This window comes from Haliaeetus albicilla, chromosome 2 (assembly GCF_947461875.1).
Source record: "Haliaeetus albicilla chromosome 2, bHalAlb1.1, whole genome shotgun sequence".
Lineage (NCBI taxonomy): Eukaryota > Metazoa > Chordata > Aves > Accipitriformes > Accipitridae > Haliaeetus > Haliaeetus albicilla.
In genome coordinates this window covers 32,099,727-32,121,966 of record NC_091484.1, presented here as the reverse complement: position 1 = coordinate 32,121,966, position 22,240 = coordinate 32,099,727, and the positions used below count along the sequence as shown (strand labels likewise).

General features: G+C 38.2%; 1 protein-coding gene across 6 annotated transcripts in view; it reads right to left on the bottom strand.

Moving 5' to 3' along the window:
- Positions 1-22,240, bottom strand: part of VPS41 (VPS41 subunit of HOPS complex) — a 110,043-nt gene that overhangs the window by 13,982 nt on the left and 73,821 nt on the right. For all 6 annotated transcript variants that reach the window (XM_069769763.1, XM_069769772.1, XM_069769753.1 and 3 more), the window contains exons 12-24: positions 20,359-20,488; positions 18,527-18,642; positions 16,905-16,961; positions 14,528-14,589; positions 13,673-13,754; positions 9,394-9,486; positions 8,768-8,895; positions 7,840-7,984; positions 6,549-6,590; positions 6,372-6,422; positions 4,977-5,114; positions 2,001-2,055; positions 766-906 (exon numbers count right to left, since the gene is read on the bottom strand). In XM_069769763.1, the coding sequence (XP_069625864.1) occupies positions 766-906; positions 2,001-2,055; positions 4,977-5,114; positions 6,372-6,422; positions 6,549-6,590; positions 7,840-7,984; positions 8,768-8,895; positions 9,394-9,486; positions 13,673-13,754; positions 14,528-14,589; positions 16,905-16,961; positions 18,527-18,642; positions 20,359-20,488 (1,240 nt within the window). The remainder of the gene's footprint in view (positions 1-765; positions 907-2,000; positions 2,056-4,976; positions 5,115-6,371; positions 6,423-6,548; positions 6,591-7,839; positions 7,985-8,767; positions 8,896-9,393; positions 9,487-13,672; positions 13,755-14,527; positions 14,590-16,904; positions 16,962-18,526; positions 18,643-20,358; positions 20,489-22,240) is intronic.

Below are 22,240 nucleotides of genomic sequence, written 5' to 3'. Positions count from 1 at the left end.
TCTGACACTAATCCTACATGACATTCAATGCTTCAGAAAAAAGATCCCAAGAGAGACTTTAAAGCCTTGATTTAAAGCCCAGAAGAGGCTGCAAAACTAATGGAGTAGATAGTTGAAATAATTCCTTATTTTCTCAGTCCTATGAACTCCTCTGGATCTGCTTCCTGAACAAAACTGATGTTGCTTATGAGATTCTGACAGCTTTTGAGTCCATCTAAACTCTAAACTGTAGTAGCTATTCATATAATGGATGAAAGACAAAATTCACTCATTGTTACAGATCTTACCTTTGGGCCACAGAAACAAAACAAATTAGATATTCTACTGAGGGGCAGAAAGGTGTATGTTCTTTCTTCGTTTTCAGAATTTCAAAGAGAAGTAGCTGCAATAAACACACTACACAACATCTTCATCACGCCTGCAGACTGTATTTTGAGGCTGTCTAAAAATAAAGCCTCATTCTGCCAAATTAAAAACACCATTCTCCCCTTGATTTGTCATTAAGGACATAACTATGTAGAACTTAATCAAACGTTAAATCCCTAAGCACTCATTCTGTAGCATGCCCACACATTGCCTTACTGGAAGTTTTTATTCACAGGAGGACAGCTATGTTGTGCTCCACAAACCAGAACACCTCCCTGGCCATCCATAAGCACCTTCTCTAACATGCTAACATGCACGTGGATAATTCAATCCTTTAACTGCAGTAGCATTCCACAAAAAAATACACATGCAAGGCTTCTGCGAAACTATCCCACTTACGTGGTTTGTCAATAGAATATAAAATGAGGTCTTCCCAAAGTTCTCCATCATCTTGTTCCTTGGCAAATTCAATAGCTTTATCTACATCTTGCAATTCTTCCATTATCATCTTCAAGGCACTGCGGCTATTACCCATTCTGCCTAGGAGTCAAAAATAAGTAGATTATAAATCCTAAACGCTTATCAATGCTCAGTGCTTTAAGAAGGTCTTTCAATATAAATTTTATAAGTGTGAAGTTGCCTCAGACTAATTCAACCAAAAGCAAATCTATCTAATCTAATCTGATGTAGGAACACAAACCCCAGAGCAATCAGTATAATCTAAATAAGCACTTGGAGCACTGGGACCTGGAGCCTTTCTTGAGGATGTGTTGGGTCATATTAGGGGTTCTGAACTGCAGCAACATCTAACGTAAGGGGGACTGTGTGTATGTGTATGCATGTGAACTATGACGTGAAATGCCCGCTTTAAGAGCCCACATGGGCACTCTTAATTTGCAGTTAAGTATAGCACAGCTTACACCCATGGAAAATGAGAGGAGGGAAGAGGAAGAAGTAGTAGAAACGCTAACTATTCTTTCTATAAATTAATGAGTAAATCCTACTTTGCTCTCAAACGGTCCACAAAACATTCTTCTTACTAAAACATTGATTAAAAAACCACTTTCCATTCTGTTCATGACTAATACATAAACATACATAAAAATCTTAAGTCTTACAATGCCTCCCATTCAGAGGTAGATTCCTTGGCCTGCTGGAGGAGTTAATTTACAATTAATTTTATTTAAAAAAGAGAAAAGGAAAAAGAAAAAAGGCAACATAAGCAAATCTTCCACCTCAGCAAAAGATAATACTAAGCTTCTGAGAAGTATTCAGAATAAAGCATTTTTCTCCCCTCTCTTCAAACTGACAGTATTACTCTCCACTTAGAGATTGTCTCAAAAATATCTGCCCCCCAACCTGTTCCCCATAGCCCCCCAACACCTCCAAAACCCCAGAAGAATCAAATCAGAAATGCAGTAACACAATATATGGAGTTAAGACATCACATGAATAATCCAGTGCTTTGTTTTATTTTCTAAATCATGTTATTCAGTTGTACTGACTGCATGTCAACTTTGTCTCTGGGAAAGAGTGTTAAACGATGTTAGACAATACATCATATATTTTCGCAGCATAAACTTTATGACAAGATTAAAAGCATGTTGTAATTTATCACATTGAGTGTTACTTACTTAGAAGATAGACTGTCTCTTCTACAAAGTTCCTCTGTTGGCAGATCTCAAGAGCCTTGAATTTAAGGGAAGGGGGGAAGGAAAGAGAATACAGGGAACCATGTAACATGATATTTTATTGATCACAAATGCTGCAAGAGGCTTAAAGATATTTTTCCATGAAGTTGCATTACTCATTTTGACAGGAATAGAGCTCCCTTAATATGCACTGTCAGGTCCTCTGGCATTAATTAAGAGAAGAAACTCCATGGCATTTTTTTTATTTTTCTCCAAGATTAAATAAATCTGGGGACAAGACAGGTATTTCAGTCTGGATTATGCCAATCTCTACCTTTAAATCTACTGGCAACTTCTTTCTTCTGCTTCCAAAAGTTGGTTAGTCCAAAAGCATTAAGGTTATCTGCTGTCAGACTTGCTTCCTGTGGGTGGACTTACAAGGTTTGTAGTGATGGAGGTCTGCTTGACATTTATTCCTAACACAAGACTGTAGATCTCCTCAGGATAACCAGAATGGTTTTGGGAGGTAGAGTGCCCTCCAAATTTTGTACCAGTGACCTCCAAGAAGACAATACAAAAATAATCTAGTGCAAATATGAAAGAATAAGAAGGAAGCATTTCTTGTAAAGTTGGTTTAAAGACCTGAGGGCTAAATACCATAAGCAGTTACAGAATCTGAGTGTAGTTGAAAAACACTTAGCACAATCACCAAAACTACCAAACTGATTACCAACAAGTTTTTAGTAAAAGAAAATTGGCAGGGCTGGTATGCCATAAACAATGCCATGTCCATTTTCAATTTGGAAGCAGAAATCAAATTCAAGATTCACAGCATTCCTGTGAAGACAACTGTTCACCGATAGAAACTTTCATACTTGGAAATCAAAACTATAAATGCATAAGATACAGCTATAGCTAGAGATGTAGGTAGGAATTAACTTTTCCTTCCATTCTCGAATTATTTCAGATGGGTTACTATGAAGATTAGAGGTATGGGCAATGAATTTCGGAGTAAGTGTAAGTGAATTACCAACCAGCTACGTCAGGGGAATGAAGGTATGAATAATACTAATAAGTTATAAACACAGCTGACAAGACTTTTTTCTCTCCGCTTAGAAGTTAAACTACAAAGTACCAGGTATTCAGTAATTCTGGATGCTGCATATTTCTTGACTGTCATGCTCCCTCTAGAGGAAAACATGGAACATTCATACTTCTCTTTCAGTTCATTTTATAAAACATTTGCTGAACTGCACTTAAATAAAAGTGGCTTACTTTTAAAGAACAAGAATTATTTCTTCCTGCCAGGTTTATAATTTCTTTAAAGCAATAATGAGCATGAATTTGTTCAAATATCATTGCTTTTTGTAGTTTATACACTGCACTGGAATCTGCTTAACAGGAACTTAAAATACTGGTAACTGGGAAATTCTTGGTCCCCTTATTTCCTTAGAACAAAGATTTGTATGTGGCAAAAAGTGTTACTATATGATATGAATGGTAAGAAGTATAATTACAGAATTAGCAGTGACAGTAAATTCAACTAAGTTTTATACAGTGTTGACATCTTTCCTCACTTCTTTAGCTTCTTACTGAAACATATTAACATTTTAATGTAAGGTTAGAACGACGCTTTTTCTAACATCCTTTTCTCTGACTTTGGTGATTATTGCACCAGACCTTCCAAAGGTTCACAGGTCTCTGACATACTTTTGCTCACAGCCCATAACTTCAGCAAAGCAGTGTCAGCAATGTGCTTGCATCATTTACACACAGCACTGTTCTGCACCACCCATCACTGAAGATAGGTGGCTGGATCTACAATAACTAAAACCAATTTGCACCAAAAGAAAAAAAAAAAGTGCAGGTAAAGTTTTATACATAAAACCGTGACCACGCAAATAATACATAAGGCAAAAAACTCAGAGAGAATCAGAGAGTTAAAACCAAACATTGTAGACAAAAAGTCTCTGGCTGGAAACCTCTCAGGCTCATTGCCTAAAAAGATCATTGAGACAACCTAGTTTCATGTGACAGTTTCAACAAAGACCAAGCCTGCAATCCTAACAAAGTATTTTGCAGTTGTTTCCTGCTGCTGCATAGTAAAGTTGACAAAATAAGAGAGGTGCCAGGAACAATACTAGTTCTCTTTAAAATGTCTACCACGTAAAATGCGATATTCAGCATAACATTTAAAAATACTGCTGTCATCATTATTGCTGCATACAGAGAGGCATCCTTTCACAGAGTCTGCTCTGCTCAGCCATTAACAGCAACAAACAGAAATAATAAAATACTGGCCCAACTAAAAAGGAAAACTGAAATTTCCATTCGATTCACTTGAATTCAAGCAGGGGAAAAAAACCCAAGACTGCCCTTAACTTTATTTATTTATTTATTTTAATTTGACAAGAATGTGAAAGGAAGGAAAATGTAGAAAGGTTAAAGAAGGTGGAAAGATGGTATTCTGTAAAGTTCCAAGTCTACTGGTGGAAGTATAAAGACAGAATACTTTTAGCTCTGCTAGTTCAGCAACTGTTATATCGTGCATATTATTTGAAAGCAACTAAGACATTAGAATACAAAGTTAGAAAAACTCCAGTTACAGCTACTCATTTTTCAAGATCTAACAGTGACTAGTCCTAGATTTGGCAAAATGATTGTTGATTTCTTGCAGCCACAACGTGCTGCTCAGTCAGGCCAGGCACTGATGAGTAGATATGCTGTAGGTACGCATCAAGTGTGAATTCAGAACTTCTGCATTAAAAATCCCCACCAATTCCTGCCCTGTGAGCTGAGAGGAAGGTCTCAGCTGTCAGCCAGCTCTGCAAACCAAACTTCTGCATGTGATGGTCACAAACTCAAAGGATCCCTCCTTTCGGCAGCAGAGGGCAGTACCACACCCAGTTACAAATTCACAACACTACAAGCTACAGACATAAAAATCGAGGATCTGTGTTTTAGATTTTGGGGGCTTACCTTCTCTAGTGGACAGTGCGTGCTGTCTCTGAGAAATGGTAGTAAGTTTGGACGATCATATTCAGCATAAAGGCTGATCTGTTTCTCATGATATCGTTGGCCTTTATGGTGGTCTCTTTTAAAGAGCTTGTGCAAATACTAGGAATCAAAAAAGAGAATCGGAACTCAAAATCGCTTATACAATATTATTCATTCTCCACCAGTAAAAAAACCCTCCTAATTTCCTCAGGAATATGCTAACATACTAAAAGGCACAGAGATTAAATCCTGATACAAAGGACTAACTATATTTTTCTGAAGTACACTCATCACAGCAATCTCCAAAACCAGCTCCGTAAAACAGGTTTTCAGCTACACTTAAGTAACTGTTCTTTAACATTTGAAGAAGCTACTGGATTTTGAATTTTATGTAAAACTTCAGAGAAATATGTCAAATAAAACATTTTGGTTATCTAGATATGCTTGATCATTGCAGATAACTATAGATCAAATTTTTACCACATGAAATGTTTTAACCAAAGCACCTTGAAGTATAGATACTATGGAAAAGCTCCTTCCTCCCTAGATGAGCACAAAAAAGCCTTGAGAATAATCATGAGGGTCACTTTTATTCAAAGGGAAGTAGGCTTCACACTTTGAAACTAATGCATCCCTTCCACAAACTGACAGTCAGTCGTCTCTGCAAAGCTCCTGGGCTGCAGGCTGCACACTTCATAGAGCTGCTTCCTATTATCAGATCTCTAACACATAAACCTGCTCTCCACCAGATTGATGCCCTGAGCCACACCTGTACCCAGCAGCAAGTTAAACTTCCCTCACTAATACAGACCAAGCCCACAGTTACACATTACGTATTCCACTGACAGCACATTCAAACCGAAGAGGTGCTTTTGGAATAGCAATGTGGAGCCATGGCCTTACAGTGATACTATAACTCTGCACAAACAAGAACATTCCTGCAGCGTATGGAAGTTACAGCTCTAGAAAGAAAAGCAGTTCACTGTCTCTATGGATCAGCAAAATGTGCTTCAGAGTTGCACCCACCATCCAACCCCATTTTTGTGTAGGGAAAGAGGAGGGATACAAGCAAGAAGTAATTGACCAGAGAAGACAAGTGTCTGCAATGCCATAATGAGTACCTCATGGTATGTTAACAAGTAAGCAGTATGTTACGAAATTCTCACAGGTACACATTTTAAAATTATTTTACTATTGTAAAAAATGCTATGGCCATGTTAAAAAATGGATTAGCAAAAGTAGCCACTCTGGCTCTGATGATTTATGACATTTCAGTGTCATGTGCGCTTTGACAGGATAACCACATCTGTAAAAGATATGCCCAGCGAAGGGTTTATTCAGCTCAACTTGAAAGCAACAGAATATAGAAATATTTACCACATGCTGTAGCTCAGGCCTGTTTTCTAATTCTTCAACGACTCTGTCAATCTGAAAGAAAACAAACAAAACCCAAGAGATGAGCAAACATGTGATGAACAGCATGTTTACAGGACTGAAAGGATGGGTAATACAAGCAAGCATTGGACTGGCATGCCATGAACTTGTAATACTTACGGAAATTTTATCTTCGTTATCCAAAAGCATGTCTACTGCTTTCTAAAGTAAAGAAAGAGAACCCAGTTATGAAACAGGTACACACATTTTCTCACACTCTATATAGTATTATGCTTGTTCACTGATGGGTGTCAGATAGATATTGCAGACGTACTCTTTTCAGCAACAGTAATTCAGAGAGCAGTTTGCATAACATCAGCATTCCCCGATAGCACAGCATTACAAAAGAACACATCATGTATTCTTTCAGAATACTTCTCCTAAGTTTCCACACTAATAGCAATCAATACTGTGCACTTATATTGCAGGTGAAGTACACCCATCGAACCATGGGTCACAGGCAGTCACTGTCAAATGACGTAGAAATACTATTTGTCCCATTGCAAAATGGAACTGCAGGGTGACGGCTGTATAAGAAACACACGACCCAACTTGCCTTACAACTGGATTCCCCCAAACTATCTGCACACCAGTACTGTAACAGAAGCAGATAAGACCATGTAAGCAGAGTGGCCACTGGGATTCCAGTTCTGCTTCCTCTTACATGAGCAAACTTTGCTTCACATTCAAAAAATGCAAAACCACAGATTGATACGATTTACTCTATTTAATAAAAACGAATTATACTCTTTTTCCCCCCATGTAGTTTAGAATGAGCGTACCAAAGCTGATCATCTTTGGTAGAGATGGCTCCATATTTTAACTCCAGTGCTTAAACAACCACTGCAATGAAAAAAGAGCAGATCTACTTGGTTTCCCCCCAAGGATCATACCAAAACTCATTTGCTGAGGTTTTATAGCCAACTGAGAAGAAAGAAGATTGAATTCAGCACAAAATGCACACTTCTTGATTTTTGGAATTTAGGTTAATAACCTTGCAAACTTTCAGAAGCAGATTAATTGACTGCAGTGAAAGAGAAGTTGCAAGTATATTTAACATACACCTCACAATAAATTCACTGCCTTCTTCCTTTGGCTTATTAATAGCATTATTTGATTAGAAATGCAAAAAGAATATTGTGGTGAAAGTCTACTTGAGAATCACAACAATGATCTCAGATCTGGCACTCTTCTCACTATGAGTGATACTCAAATGGAAATACAAAGGAAAAAAATCATCCTTGGGTCAATTATTTTGCAGTCTAGGCAAATGTCATCTTCCTTACATCAGAATGTATCCAGACACAGCAAACACACTCTCTGCCTTAACACTATCTTTAGCTCATCTATTTTTAATCTGTTAAAATATCTCTAGTGGAAAGTGAATATAAAATCATTAGGATCACCATACCTCTGAATCAAAATCCATGAGCAGAACAATTTTGTCTCTGATAGAACTGAAAAGATTGTGCTTGTGGATCAACTGGAAGACGTCTTTGTGCCTCAAAGTTAGGTAAATTTCTAAGGCTCTGCCATAGCGCTGGTCGTAAGTATACCTGATAAAAAACAATGTTATAATACATGTGATCTTACATATCTAAGTGTAGGAAAACCACCTGTGAGGGAAAATATAAATATACTCTAGGATATAAAGCTTGTTAGGATGCTACTTGATTTGATAAATATCTAAATAGTTGCTGTGATTAATTTTTGTTAAAGGAAAATAAAACACTGGGTAACACTAATTTCAACTCTGTTTATACCAGCCACCGCATTTGTGTTCTGACCTGTGGTTCTCTGCATTTTCATTTTCCCGTTTTCAGACCACAGGGGAAGCCACACAAAACACTAGTTTTTCTATTTTTGGAAACTAATTGGAACTCTCTTCAGAGCTAAAAAACATAGCCTAGAACCAGATCAGTTTTGGCACATTTTCCAGTCACATATTTCCAGCCATGCAGTAAACCTAAATATACTACTTTTGAAATAGTGGGGAAAAAACACCATTTTATTTTCCTATGGGTAATTCTGAAATGCACACTTCACAGAAGAGGCTTGCTCTGACAGCATAAAGAAGAATGCTAGCTATTTGCTTTGGAAAGAGGAGCAGATAATCCAATCTTAAACTAAACTCTTTGCTTTCATACTCAGTGTACACTCTGTAAGGAAGGGAAAAGAATTGCTAAGCTGTGCAATCAGCAGAGTGGAGGAGAGAGCATCGATATGCTGTAGACTGCAGCAAAGCAGGTATTTCTGTTAAGAGTTAGGCAAATATTTATCAACTACAGTACACTATTTCAAGCTTACTTTTTGCAACAGCAGTTTAAAATTGTACTTACAATTCTGCAAGTGTTCGTAGCAAAGTCCTGTTCTGTGGATCTTTCTTCAGGTGATCCACTACAGCTTGAACTATGATTGTGTTGTTGTAGAGATCTCCAGGCCACTCTTTTATCAGGGTTGCAAAACCCTAAAAGTGTAAGAGATTGTAACAGCAATAGAAAGAACTGCCTAAGGAACATTTCAAAACATCAAAGCTTCAGCTAAGCCTCTGAGATGATACCTGCTGTGCTTCACCTGTAAGCCACTTTTACGTGCCCACAGACGTGCACAGTGCAGAACACAGATTTTCCTTCTTAGGGCAATGTCATTAAGATTCATGAAGCTGAGTCTCTTTCAGGTGCTGTAGGCTTTGTGCAGCACCTCAACCACTTATGCTACATTAAACAAACTAAACATAACAGTGTTTATAATAAATAACCCATCTCACAGTATTTGCGCACTCTTAAGAACGTTCTACTTATTATCCTAAAAAACAAAATTCATCTTTTTAATCTTTTCATTATTGTGGAACTGTCCATTGATGATCTGTTCAAATATAACAGAGAATTTGCTGTCAGAATTCTAAATTGCTGAGGGTGTTTGGCTGGCAATAGCCATTACATGTCGACACGTCAGGCTGCAGTACCTCGTAGTCACTCTCCAAAAACTCATGCAGGACCATTTCATAGATCAGAGGTTTCAAAACTGGATCCCGTCTGGGCAAGTAACGACTAATTGCCTATAGGACCAAAGAGAACAAAGTGTCAGAAGGTGAATGACATGTAACATCCTGGTACACTGATGATAGAAAAAAAGAATTGTGAAACAAAAAAACCAAAGCTACACACAAAACATGGCTCTTGGTAAACCCTGGAAGTGCTGTATATTCATATTTGTAAGCAGTATCCTGAAGTTATTTACTTTAGGATTGCACACATTGGAATTGTATTACTTATCTGAAATTATCATTAGAAAGATAGGTGGTAAGGTACTAGTTAGAATGGGAGAGTCAGTCATTACACTTAGAGAAGTCAGAATATTTGCTGTTAGTCATTTAGAAAATAAAACCCATACAAGACCCCTCAAAAGAAGAAAGTTTTCAAAATCCATCTTGTCCAGTCTTGGTCTTACATCTTGTAAAAAGGTATAAGCATTCATTAGCTGAAAAATGTGTACTTTTGATTTAAGACTTACTGTGAGGTCACTACATTTTATGAAGAGTTCTGTTTTGCCAGCTATTTTTACGAACCCAAATGAAAATTAATTTGAGAATACATCTCTCCATGGAAAGGGTGAAGGCGTGTGATCTGTTGCTCTACAGGAGGTGTTAAGGAATTGCATTCTGGCTGGCAGGAGACAAGAACCTGCCACAATGAATCAGCTCATACCCTGGAATTTCAGCACAGCATCTTATTAGCACTATTATTCCATGCAACTAGAGGCCAAGGTTATTACCACCTGCCAAAATAAACCCTACTGCTACCAGCTGTGTTGGGACTTTGGGGTTCGTAGCTGAAGGCCCAACACTGATGAAATTCCTCCAAACACTCAGAGATGTTGCCTGTTGCCCACTAATGGCACCTGGTGCAGTAGCATTTTGTTACTGAAGTTGCTGGAACAAAGCAGGAGACATAACGCCTCACTACATCAATTTTTTTTGCAGTTTTACAGACAGCAATGACTATTCACAACAAATTCTCCTAGTATTTAAATCAAAACAATTGCCTAAGTTACATATTTCATTGAAGTCTTCCATCTGTAGGTGAAAAAGGAGGGAAAAATAAAAGACCAATAAAAAAAGCATTGTTAATGACTTTGCAAAAATTAAAAGTTCATTGCTCACAGGAGACCTCTTCTCTCCCCATGCTGTTTGAGCTTGGGCAGACTTCGCAACGTAGCATGCTGCCAAGATCAGCTCCTACCGTCTGTCACAGAATTTAATAGCTAACTCAGGGCATAGTCTTGCCAGCTGCCCTGGGGAATCATATTCCTGACCCCTCATAAAAAAGCCTCTTCCAGCCCTAAAGAAAGCAGGCTGGACATCAGCTGGAGACTCGAAGGCAGAGGACATTCTCCAACGGCTGTTTTCATTCCCACTTTCTACCTTCCTGCCACCTCTTAAATGAACAGCCTCACCTGGCAGGCTTTGCTGCAACTCTTGGCTGCGGTTTGGTCGCAGAGCGAGCTGAGGAGCAGTGCAGCTGCCTCGTTGCGTGGGGGCCAGGCTGCCTCGGGAAGGAAATCTCTCCTGCCTCAAGTCCCACTGCTTTGAAGGTAAAGCACAACCACGTCCTGCAGTTTGGCCCCCGTGCTCAATAAAGACTGAGAAGCATCCAAGTTATTTTTAAGCCTAGGCACAAAGGTGAACTAAGACCCATGCTGGAAGTTAAAAACTCTTCTTATTTTATTTTTAAACAGTAGTTAAGGAGCGATGTCAGACAAAAAAGCTCCAGAATCAGGATGCCTTTGTATCAATTCCCGAATCACATGGTGAAAGTGACTTTAAATAAAAAAAGCATACTGTACACAGAAATATTTTCTTTTTTTTTTTCTTAAGACCTGCTTTCAGACTTTTGATCAATAGGTATAAGGACAGGGTATACACAAGAAAGCCCATATAAAAGTTGACATGGGATAGCCTAAAACATTTCACCAATAAGCCCAAACCACAATTATTTATTCCTCAGAGGATACCTATGAGATGAAGGAGGCTGTATGGATAATGCTGCTCTATGCTATGGCCACCACAGTCAGGTGAAGTCCTTCATGTGTCCTCTAGCCAACATTTTGGTCATTAAAGCATTGCTGCTGCCAGCTGATCATTCTACACCCCTGCTGAAAGTCACTGCTGTCACAGCAGAGTCAACAGAATGGGGTGTATCCCTCATGCCACAACGGCCAGCACTCATAGAGTTTGGCATCTTCCTTTGAATCCACCTTCCTCAGCTGTTTGAGCTGAGACATTGGATTTTACACTGAAGTGACTTGAGCACTAACACGTAACTCCACAAACCACCGCTACTGGAGGAGGAGAGGAGCAGATTATTGCAAGGCTCTAAAATCTTGAAACTACCATAACAAGGTTTGCCAGAGGACATTCACTGAAGAGAGGAGAGACATCAAGATACCAAGATGCAGCCTCTGGTAGCCAAACAGGGCCTTTTAGTACAGAACTCTCAAAAACCCCCTAAACCCACAAGCAAACAAACAAGACACTCGTCCCACATTGGGGTATCACTAATTAGTCCCTCTGCAGGAAGGGAAGTTTAAACCTTTAGTTTTACTACCACCTTAGCTATTGGCTAATCACATTAGATTGGAAACGTCAAGATTTCAGGCAACCACTTACCTGCACTGCAAATTCTTTAAGAAAAATTCCCTTTCAAAATACATCTTGTCTCCAAATCTCAAACAGAGTCTCCTCATCAGGGCTTAAAGCCATCATAGCCCAGTTACACTACTGTGTTTAATACCTGCTGGTTGGGTAAATAGGTAAAAATTCCAAATAGCATACAAGCGACCCCAAGCATTACAACAACGGCTTCATTTAGATTTGGCTTAACTTAGTTCATCCTTTATAATATTCAGGTATCTTTAGGAACTTGGGAAAAAGTTATATGCAATTGAAATAGTAAAATAAGAGAGGCATCATCTAGAACTGCAACTTGAAGCTGAATAATGTAACAGACTGCATCTTATATTTTTCTAAGTCCACTTTCAAGGGGCTGAAAACAACCAACTGTTTAGAAAGGCAGTAATTTAGCTGAGATGTTTTTGCAGCAAACCTGCAAATATTTTTATATTTTACAGTCTGCTGGATGACATAAGTGGAGACAAGAAAAACATCCATTCCAAACACTTGCATCTAAAAAACAAAATAAACCTAAAAGGACTAAGAAGCAGTGTATCAAAATTTCACCTGTACCTGCACTCAGGTCCTTTATTGGATTGAAATAAAGAGAGAGAAACATGAGATTTCATCTTCCAAGGTGGCAAAGAGTGCACCGAACCACTAAGAACTCATACAAAAGGCAAGACTGTTCTTGCACTGGACTGGCTCTAAAACAAAAGCCAGACATTTCTGAAAACTGTAATGCTGAAACATTTTCGCTCTTTGAACAGAATTAAACAGCTTAAAACTAGCAAGGGACTGCATGCTGTGAGATCTTAATAATATGTCCTTTTTGGCTCATTGAGTTTGAATAGGAAGACATAAAATTCAGAAATAAATGTACACGTGTTACCAAAGGGAGTGTGCATAATGTTTTCTACTGGTTTGGCAGTGACAGCGCTATAGCCTTATGTCCTGGGCAATTTATTAACTGAGAATCTCACATTAAACGTGTACTGTTATGGTAGCTGGCTTGCGACCAGGGAAAACACAAGACAGGGCAGACTGATCCTCTTTCTTGCCACCATTTCTAGCACACAGCATAGGTTTTCCTCGTTGCTTTGCAATTTAACTGTTCTTTGACGCTTAAAAGCTCTGTTGCAAGGTACTTGGATTTTGAGGAAAGGCTGGCACCCACAGAGGCTATTTTCCTTAAGAGTTTGGGTAGGATTTTTCGGGACATACTGGAAGGAAGTGAAAAGCAAATGGGAAAGATGCATTTAACTGTGAGCATCTTTGCAAGTAAAGGCCTTAGGGGTGGGTCTTTTACTTGGGGGCTGTCAACAAGTTAAAAATAGGTAGCTGAGTAGCTGGATGTGCTATGCCTCCAACCCTGTTCTGAGGCATGTTAACATATACACATCAATCTGAAAGACAACTGTACAACTAGAGGTCTGGGCAGGAATTTCAAGGGCAGCGTTGCATCCTGCTACCACACTATGGCGATTAAATGCAAGCCTTTAGATACTTGGTCAAAACATACGGTAAATACAGCATACCAATTACTTGAGTGCAGAGACAGAAATTAACTTACCTTAAGCTGACCTATTTCTTTAAACTTGTAAACTTCAAATTCCCAGAGTTCTGTGTTTCTGCCAAGAATTTTCTGGCACTTTCTGGAAGGAAGATGAAAGGGGAGAGAACAAAAAGTAGGTACATAGAATAATACAAATGTGACAGCATTACTGCAAGGATTCCTTTTTCTTTCTTCTCCCTATACAGACACTTTCAAATGTGACTTACTTTGGCAACCATCGCTTCAAGCAGAGCATATCAGGTATTCCTCCTTTCAGATCTTACAATTTTGTTACATCCAAGAGGACTTAACTGCTTACTATGCATTCACCCTTATTGATTAGGGCCATATTAACTTTATGAGTGAAGTTTTTAAATCTCAGCTGAGAAAAATCGAGCGCTTAAAAAGATATGCTTATGCTTACACATACATGAAAACACAAACCTCAGGTAATTTCTGATCCTTACTTTAGATACCCATATTTGACATTTTTGTTTACACCCACATAACCACAAATTATTTTCTGATGGTCTTACATGTAATGACACACTAATAAACTTAGATTATCAACATCCAAAGAAAACCTTAGTTTTGAAAATCTAGTGTGACTTTGAAAAATCAAGGCTGTCTTTCAAAAATATATATGCCTCAATTCTAGCTAAACTTCAGAAAGTTTACAGTAACTTTTGAGTCACTACAGGCAAGAAAATATAGGGAACAGTAATACATCTGTATGTTTTGGAACTTCAGAAACTCCAGAACACATAGAAAATCAATATCACAAAATACTTCAGAATCAATAATTTGCTTTTGTTTCGTGCCCCCTCCCCCCGACACACTTTAGCCAGCAAAGAAAATCTAATACTAAGTTACCGAGCAGCCATGTCATACTCTCCTTTCTCCACTAGGTGATTTATATAGGCTAAACCAATGTCCTAAAGGGAAAAAAAATAAAGAATTAGTTATAAAAGTTTGGAAGTCAACTACTTGACTGCCACAATAACTATCATTCCAGTTGTATGCACTGCTGTTAAGTCAAGCACCAGGCCCTAAGTGGATACCCTGAGTTCTCCTTTAGATGTAGGGCCCACAGAACAGTCAATACAATACTTGCATAGACCACTCATGTGTTCAAATTAAGATGCTCTTTTAATTAATTCTCATAACCTCATAGATGCTGAGAAGACATATTAAGGATTGTTCAAAACACATAGCTGATATTCAGTGCTTGCATTAGTTATCTTAAAAAGAAAAACACCAGCCATGGTATGAGACACTTACTTTGTCAACACAAAGTCTGCAGGTGGGAAAAACACTGGTTGAGAATATAAACCCTAGTGCTGCTCTATAAAGTAAAGGCACTACTGAGAATTTAGCAAGTTTATTACGTATTATTACATACTGAATTCCTCTTCTCAAGTTTATCACAAAGGTCAGCTGTAAAATTTTTCTGGTAAGCGTTTAATATATTAAAATTTTGGCAAAATAGCCATCCCTTCTGCTGTAATCTTAACACTGGTCTCAAACCCAGTGTATCCACTGCATAATTTAAGAATCACATCACTAAAAGCACATTGTTTCCAGGAAAAAAAAAAAAAAAAAAAAAAAAAAGAGCTGTACAATAAAAACAACTCCTTGTTTCCTACAAAAATAAACATTTGGGTCTTCTGAAGCACAACATAAATTTTTGATCAATATCAAGGACAGTACCAAGTGGAGCAGAATATGAACAGAGGTATCCAACAACTTCAATTGGCCAATCTACTACAAAGTTAAAAAAAAAAAAATCATGCACATACACCAGATTTTAGCATTTCATTCCACTATAGGAACCACCTTTGTATTTTCAGCTTCACCATTCTCAAGAATGAAGATTTTTGTCAGCCTCTTTCTCCTGCAGGCCAGCTCCTCAGTGAGCAGAGAAGACAGTGTAAGGAAAGGAGCTGTACATCTGTGGTTGTTTAGGACCCTTGCATTCTGCTCAAGAGGTGCAGAGGGACAGTGATCATTACTGCAACCTAAAAAATCCTCAAGACCACCAGACAGGTTGTGTGAGTGTGGTGTCATTGGTCTGATAGCTGCTGGGCAGTGAGAACATAAGTTGTTTTAAAACCCTGTACCATTAATCCTTCACTTAGGGCTTGATGTCAACATTTTTTCCCCCAACACGTTCTGTGGGTTTTGCATTAGAGACCAAACACGCAACAACTCTGCTTGTATATACCCACACTGAATTTCATCCTAGCAGAGCAAATTTGTGCAAACCAAGAGAAAAGCTTTTTTTTTTTTTTTCTTTCTTCTCCTAATGTATTGCCAAGGACCTCCTTTAAGAATTCTTTACATCTTTTGCAAGGGTCACAGAGCAGCTAAATCATACAAACTCTGTGATAGGTGATGGCATGCTATTAGGTCTTGATTCAACTTCTGGACTGCACAAGAAGAAAAGAATTTTTAAGACATACTGATATACAGTGGGTATATTATAGCAGTGATCTGGCTAAAAATTAAACACATCTTCTAACACTTTGTACTTAAATACAAACTTCCATTTAAAAATGCAGCAGTGTTAATGAAATACCAATGTGATCACACTGATGTCAATTCAAACAAACAAAAAAAAGAGCTAAAATTAGCGATGCTTTTGTGGCTATTACATTACCCCCCTTCTTTTGTCTTAAACATCAATAGCCTTTGTTGCTCTGTGAAGGGACTACAAACACTGGAAATAACTACATAGGAGAAAAGGAGCTTAACTATGCAAAATAATGAGAATTGCAAAGCAATATGAGAGAGCTAGGTGTAAAACTGCAACTGAATTTCAATAGCATTTAAAAGGTCTTCCAATTGCACCTTTTAAACTCGTGCCAAAACCCTGTCACATGTACAAGGTAAAAGTTAAAGAGAAATGTGTCACCCCCCACCCAATCTCTTAATATTGCAATACTGTGTGTTACTTGAAACAAGAGCAAATTTAATACAGAAGTAAAAGCAAACAAAAACCCCATCAGGAATCAGAAGTGGAATTCTCTTCTTTTTAATGTCAATAGCACCTTCATAAAATCCAGATCCTTTCGTGTTTCACATCCTAGCATTCCTGTTCTGCAGCTGAAACCAAGAAATCGAATGCTAGTTGGAGTATGCCTAACAGCTATTGTCTGGTGCAATACAGAACAGGGAATGTATTTGTAGTATCTCACAGCATTCTAAAAGACATCAGATATTTTGTTTGAATAGAAGTTTTGAGACTTACCAAAATCTTATGCTTTTTTATGGTTTTCTGACTGATCTCAGCTGCCATCAAAGCTTCCTATATTAAAAAAGTAGAAAACAGAGATACTAGCCAAATACACAAACTTCCAATACAGAAAGCTCTAGAACTGCATAAATCAACTATTTTTCAGAGCAGGGTGTTTGAAGCACTAGAATTTTTTAATGCCATGGTTGGATGAACAGCTTTGAATTCATACTCAAACAAAAGCAGTCAACCGAAGAGAAAACTACTTTTGTTTCCATCTGGGTTCACTCCACATTAGTATATTAGGATCAAATCGCAAGATTACAACAAAACAGACAATGCAATTGCATTGGATCATTTTCAAATGAGAACCCTTCACTACCAAAACCTGTGAAAAAAATCATCAGGAAAGGGGGTGGGGGAAGGCTACCTTTCACTTCTGCAGACCAAAAGTCTTCTCCAGACTGATTTATATTTAAGTACCATTTGCCGTTCTACTTCTTTCAAAGAAACAAAGCTGGCACTTTTACAAACAAAATGAAAACTTTAACATACATCATAACACACAATCTATCTACTACCTTGAATGGCTTTCATAAAGGCACACGCACAGCTGTCACTTGCAAATTACTGGAGTCTTCAGGGACCAAATGTGATTTACATAAACTGCAAAACTGCACTCATCATATGAGTTTGCCATTCAGATGCAAAACCATCCACAAGGATTTAAACAAATCTGCATGAGGAATATTGTGATTGCATTAACAAAAGGAATACATGCTGAATGGCTTTCCCGCATATTTTTTTTCTTATAATGGGCATCCAACAAATAACACGTAAATAGAAATTTGCAAGTTACTTTATGCATCGTAACAAGTGTTCTAAGTCATTAACTTCAGGACATCAGAAACTGGAACACTAGGTGCATGATACTGTCTGTAAGAATTTATTATTATTGTTTTAGGTGTTTAGATATACATGCTTAAACACACCAATATTTATGCAACCAAATACTGAGCTGCTTTTTTTCCAAGGGAGCTGTATACCCTTGTTTTTTAATATCGGCTCTGCTTTTTGGGGAGTAACACTACTTTGAGCACCAATACCTACAGTTTGAGCCCATATTATTTTACTTTTAAAAGCTTCAACACTGAAGGCAAGTAACGCAGAGCAATGCACAGTACTCTAACACAACCTTTTATAGTGGAAGTAATATAGAATGGGGAAAATCTAATATCGTTCATCAAGTCCATCTGCCTTCCCTCTTTAGTTGGGATAGATCTAGAAAAATATCCACATAGCTCATTAGTTAACTGTTCTGCTGCTTTAAAGCCAAAAACAAGCTTTAGTAATTTTCAGTGACAGCTAATACATTTCATATCTGATGCTGAGAGCAGCATTCACAGCATCTAATTCAGCTATCTCACTTGGGTACAATTCCGATGAGTTGTTTCAGTAGGAAGACTAACTCTCCAGAGAGATGAAGAGATGTATAGTCAACTCCTACCCTTTACAAGCATTTTGTTAATGACTACAGGAACAGAAACTATCCAATCCAAATGACCTAGCAAAGTTCATCACGCCACTCCAATTTCCAAACCAAGAAAGCCTGAAGGAAAGAATGTTGTAAAAATTACTTCGTATTTCTTCTTTTCAAGAAGCCAGTCAATGTGGTCATCTTGGTCCCGCTCTTTAGCCACAACCACATCTCTTGGGCTGATGATATAAAAAAGTGATTCACCTTCCGAATACTCTGCAAATGCATACACAGTTTTATTATTATTATATTTTCCTTAAGTAAAGCCCTGCTTTTTAGTACACCGTTGAGAGGAATTTAGAAAGAGGAGATGCAAGGAAGACAGCAAGGCTACTCCTGCAGAACATGCTTGTTTGGGAAGCTGTATTCTCCAATAAATTAAAACTGGTTTAAATGGCAAAATATCTTTAAAAAAAAATCACTACAGCTTATTGCAAATTCTGATTCATCCACTATGTGTAAACTTTATGATGGTTTAGAACACATTATTATACTTTTAGAGGACTATTACACTACATAGCCTGCAATAAACTTATCCTCCCCATCAAGGTCAAGGCCATCAAAAGCATAAATGATAGATGCCATAACCCCTGGGGACACAGCACATCATTACAGCAATGCATTTGCAATGCTATAAGTTAAGGTTATATGTATAATGCATTTGCTTATACCATAAGCCTTTATTTTTGAGTAAGCTCAAAGTAAAAATGTACTTAAAGGTAAAAATCAGACACAGAAGATGACTGTTCAGAATAGTTATTATTTCCACAGAACCCATGAAGAAACACCATCAATATTTTGTAGGTACAGGAAAGAAAACCACCCCCCATCCTTTATCTGTATCTACACATGCATACAAATACACTCCTGAACTGATAAGCAATTCACATAATAATGTTTGTTTTAAAGCCATCAAAAAAATTTAGCCTTGTCAGATTAACTAGAATATTCATTAAGCATAAAAGTACAACTGTGGACATCAATGTTCTGCTTAGGGACAGGTATAAAGAAATCCCAATTCTATTGATAGCAGCAGAGATGTTTTGGAGATCAGGAGGAGATATACTATACTTCTAGTGGCTTAAGGGCATTGATGTACACAAAGAGGCCTGCCAAGCCTATGATTTGAAATATGCTGCCAGAGAAGATGCTTAAAAATCAGATTCATGGATTTTAAAAGGCAGAAGGAATGTTTCTGTATAACATAGGCTATATAATCTTCACCAAGGAAATCTGCATCAGCTTTGCCATGCATCTTTCTGAACTACAACATATATATCAGAAAACCCTCCCACCTTATTTAAGACACTCTGGTATATATTGTGACAGGGCTTAATCTTCCTGCCTGTTACATAATTAAACTTATCTTCTAGGCTGAACTTGCCAAACTCCAGTTTCTATTCATTACATTTTAGCATTCTGGGGGCTGTTATACACCGACAGCTTTGTCAGTACAGGGAAGCTAAATATCAGTGTGCCCTTTTTAAGTTGATCCAGGTGCATCTTATTTATTCCATCTTTGTCTCTAAAGGAGCTTTTCCAGACACTGTACCACTCATTTCACTATTCCTGAAGCCGTTTGAGTCCAAAGAGACACAAGAGCTCCAATGGATCACATATTGAATACATCTCCATCAAAGATACTGCCTTCCACGATACTGGATGTTACACAAGATGTATATTTCTGCCTTCCCCAGTATGTCTGACTTAATAGATGGCATTACAAATCATGATGTTTAAATATACACATTTGTTTTCTTTCATGTGACTGGTTCTTGTGGATTTCCACTTTACACTTCAGTGTCATAAGCAGTTATGGATAGTTATTCAACGAGATGGCATAAAAATGAAAAAGGAGGCTGAGTCCTCCCAAATCAAGTCTTTTTTAACCAAGTTACGAAAATAAAACAAAACAATATTAAGAACACCTACCTAAATGATAATCTCTACATTCATTTTCCTGAAATCCTCGTACTGTTAGTGCATCAGAAGAGATCTCTTCACAGGACTCAGGTAGGGGTTGTACAATATCCAGTCTAGGCCTTGCACAACACTCCACCTCCTAGAAAAAACACCAACATCTTAGTTGCATCCTACATGATTTACCTTAGCAATGCCAACTGATGGTCATCTAAAAATGAGGCTGAAATTCAACAGCTGCAAACATTCCCAAAAGCCCAGTACTTTGCACTGGGTACTCAGTTGCGAACCATACAACCTGCAAAGTTGTGCCCCACAGAGTAGCTGTAATCACATCTGAAACACAAAGGAACGTTATTCCTAGTCTTGGCTTGCTTCCCTTGAACAGATCAGCACAGAGAAGGAGGTTTAGACAAGACACAGGTCTAACCCTTCCCCTGAGTTTGCTTGCTATTTTTCTGCTCTTGGTCACAGAAGTTGTCAGGGCTATCACAGATGATCATCAACCATTGCATTCAACAAGCAACAGAACAATTTAAGACACATTCTCAGCTGGGCCCAGGCCTCAAAAGACAGAGCTCTGTGAATCAATGATATTCTGGTCCAAGATGAACATGGGGAGTTTTTAGCTAGTGTTTAAGTTTGCACTTTTAAGCATCCAGCAGCAGGAGGGAAAAATTAATCTGAGAATAATCTAAAACCCTTGCTGTGCCGATGATTTTAGAGTAACATGAACTTTAAAGTGCAATGTAGGTGGTAATGGTAAGACATAATGGATTTTCATCTTTCATCCAAGGGAAACCACTGTCTTCAACAAGCTCTATTTTTAATTAAGTCAAGGTCCAAGACAATCCCCTAATTTCTACTTCTGGCTGTGAATTATAACAAAATGCAGAATAAAAGAGCAAGGAGACATACAAAGTGGATTTACACAGCTCTAGCCTACCCATTTGGTAGCAGCACCACTCAGGTATTTTCTCAATTGTGCTGTTCCAGCGCAAGTGAGAAAAAAAAAGAAAAAAGAAAAAAATATCAAAGCAAGCCATGAGTTCAATTCTGATCCAGTTTGTTACAAGTAGGAAGCTCTCGTCTGAAAGCTGTGAAATCAAGCGTAGGAAGAACAGTGTTCCTCACAACCCAACAGCATTTGTAGCGAGTAGCATTTCTGCTGCAAGCTCAGGCAGCTGGGGCTCCATGGAGCCAAGACAGTTAGAGGGGTTCCCACCACACCAGGGCACCGACATGGTGTCAGGGAGGAGAGTACTTTTGTTTCCTTACTGGAGTTACCCAGAGGACTGAGAAGTTATCGAAATCCAGCATTTGGAGTTTGTTTAAAAGGCTAATTAAGAGCAAATACATGAAAAAAATCTCTTTCCTATGTTCTATTACCATTGTATCACCTGAAATTCTCTTTTCATCTTTCTTTCCTGAAGCAGTTAGAATGACTTTAACCTTTATCAGTCACTACCTCCTTTACACTAGTTCCTTTCCCATGCTGCTACTTCATTAACGGTGGCTTCCCAATTTCCTTGCTCCCTAGCATTTCAACCCATTTCTTCCTCCCCCTTCCTTATCCCATTTGTTTACCTCCTTTTCTTTCACCAACTCTCCCACACCAGAGGACTACTGCACCGGCTCTCTTGGGAGACACTGCCATGACATTATTTTTCTCCTTCATATAAATAAAGAAATAATAATCTGACATCCTGCAGCAGAGCTGGAAGCTAACCCTATTGATTTCAGCAGGCTTGAGCATTTGTTTGAACCTACAGCATTTCATTGCCTAGCAACTTGTGCACCCAGTTGCTTAAGGTTACTATGGTGATGGCTGTCTAATGCAGACCTACTATCAAAGAGATGATCAAGAGCATCTGCCGTTCTCACACCGCAACTT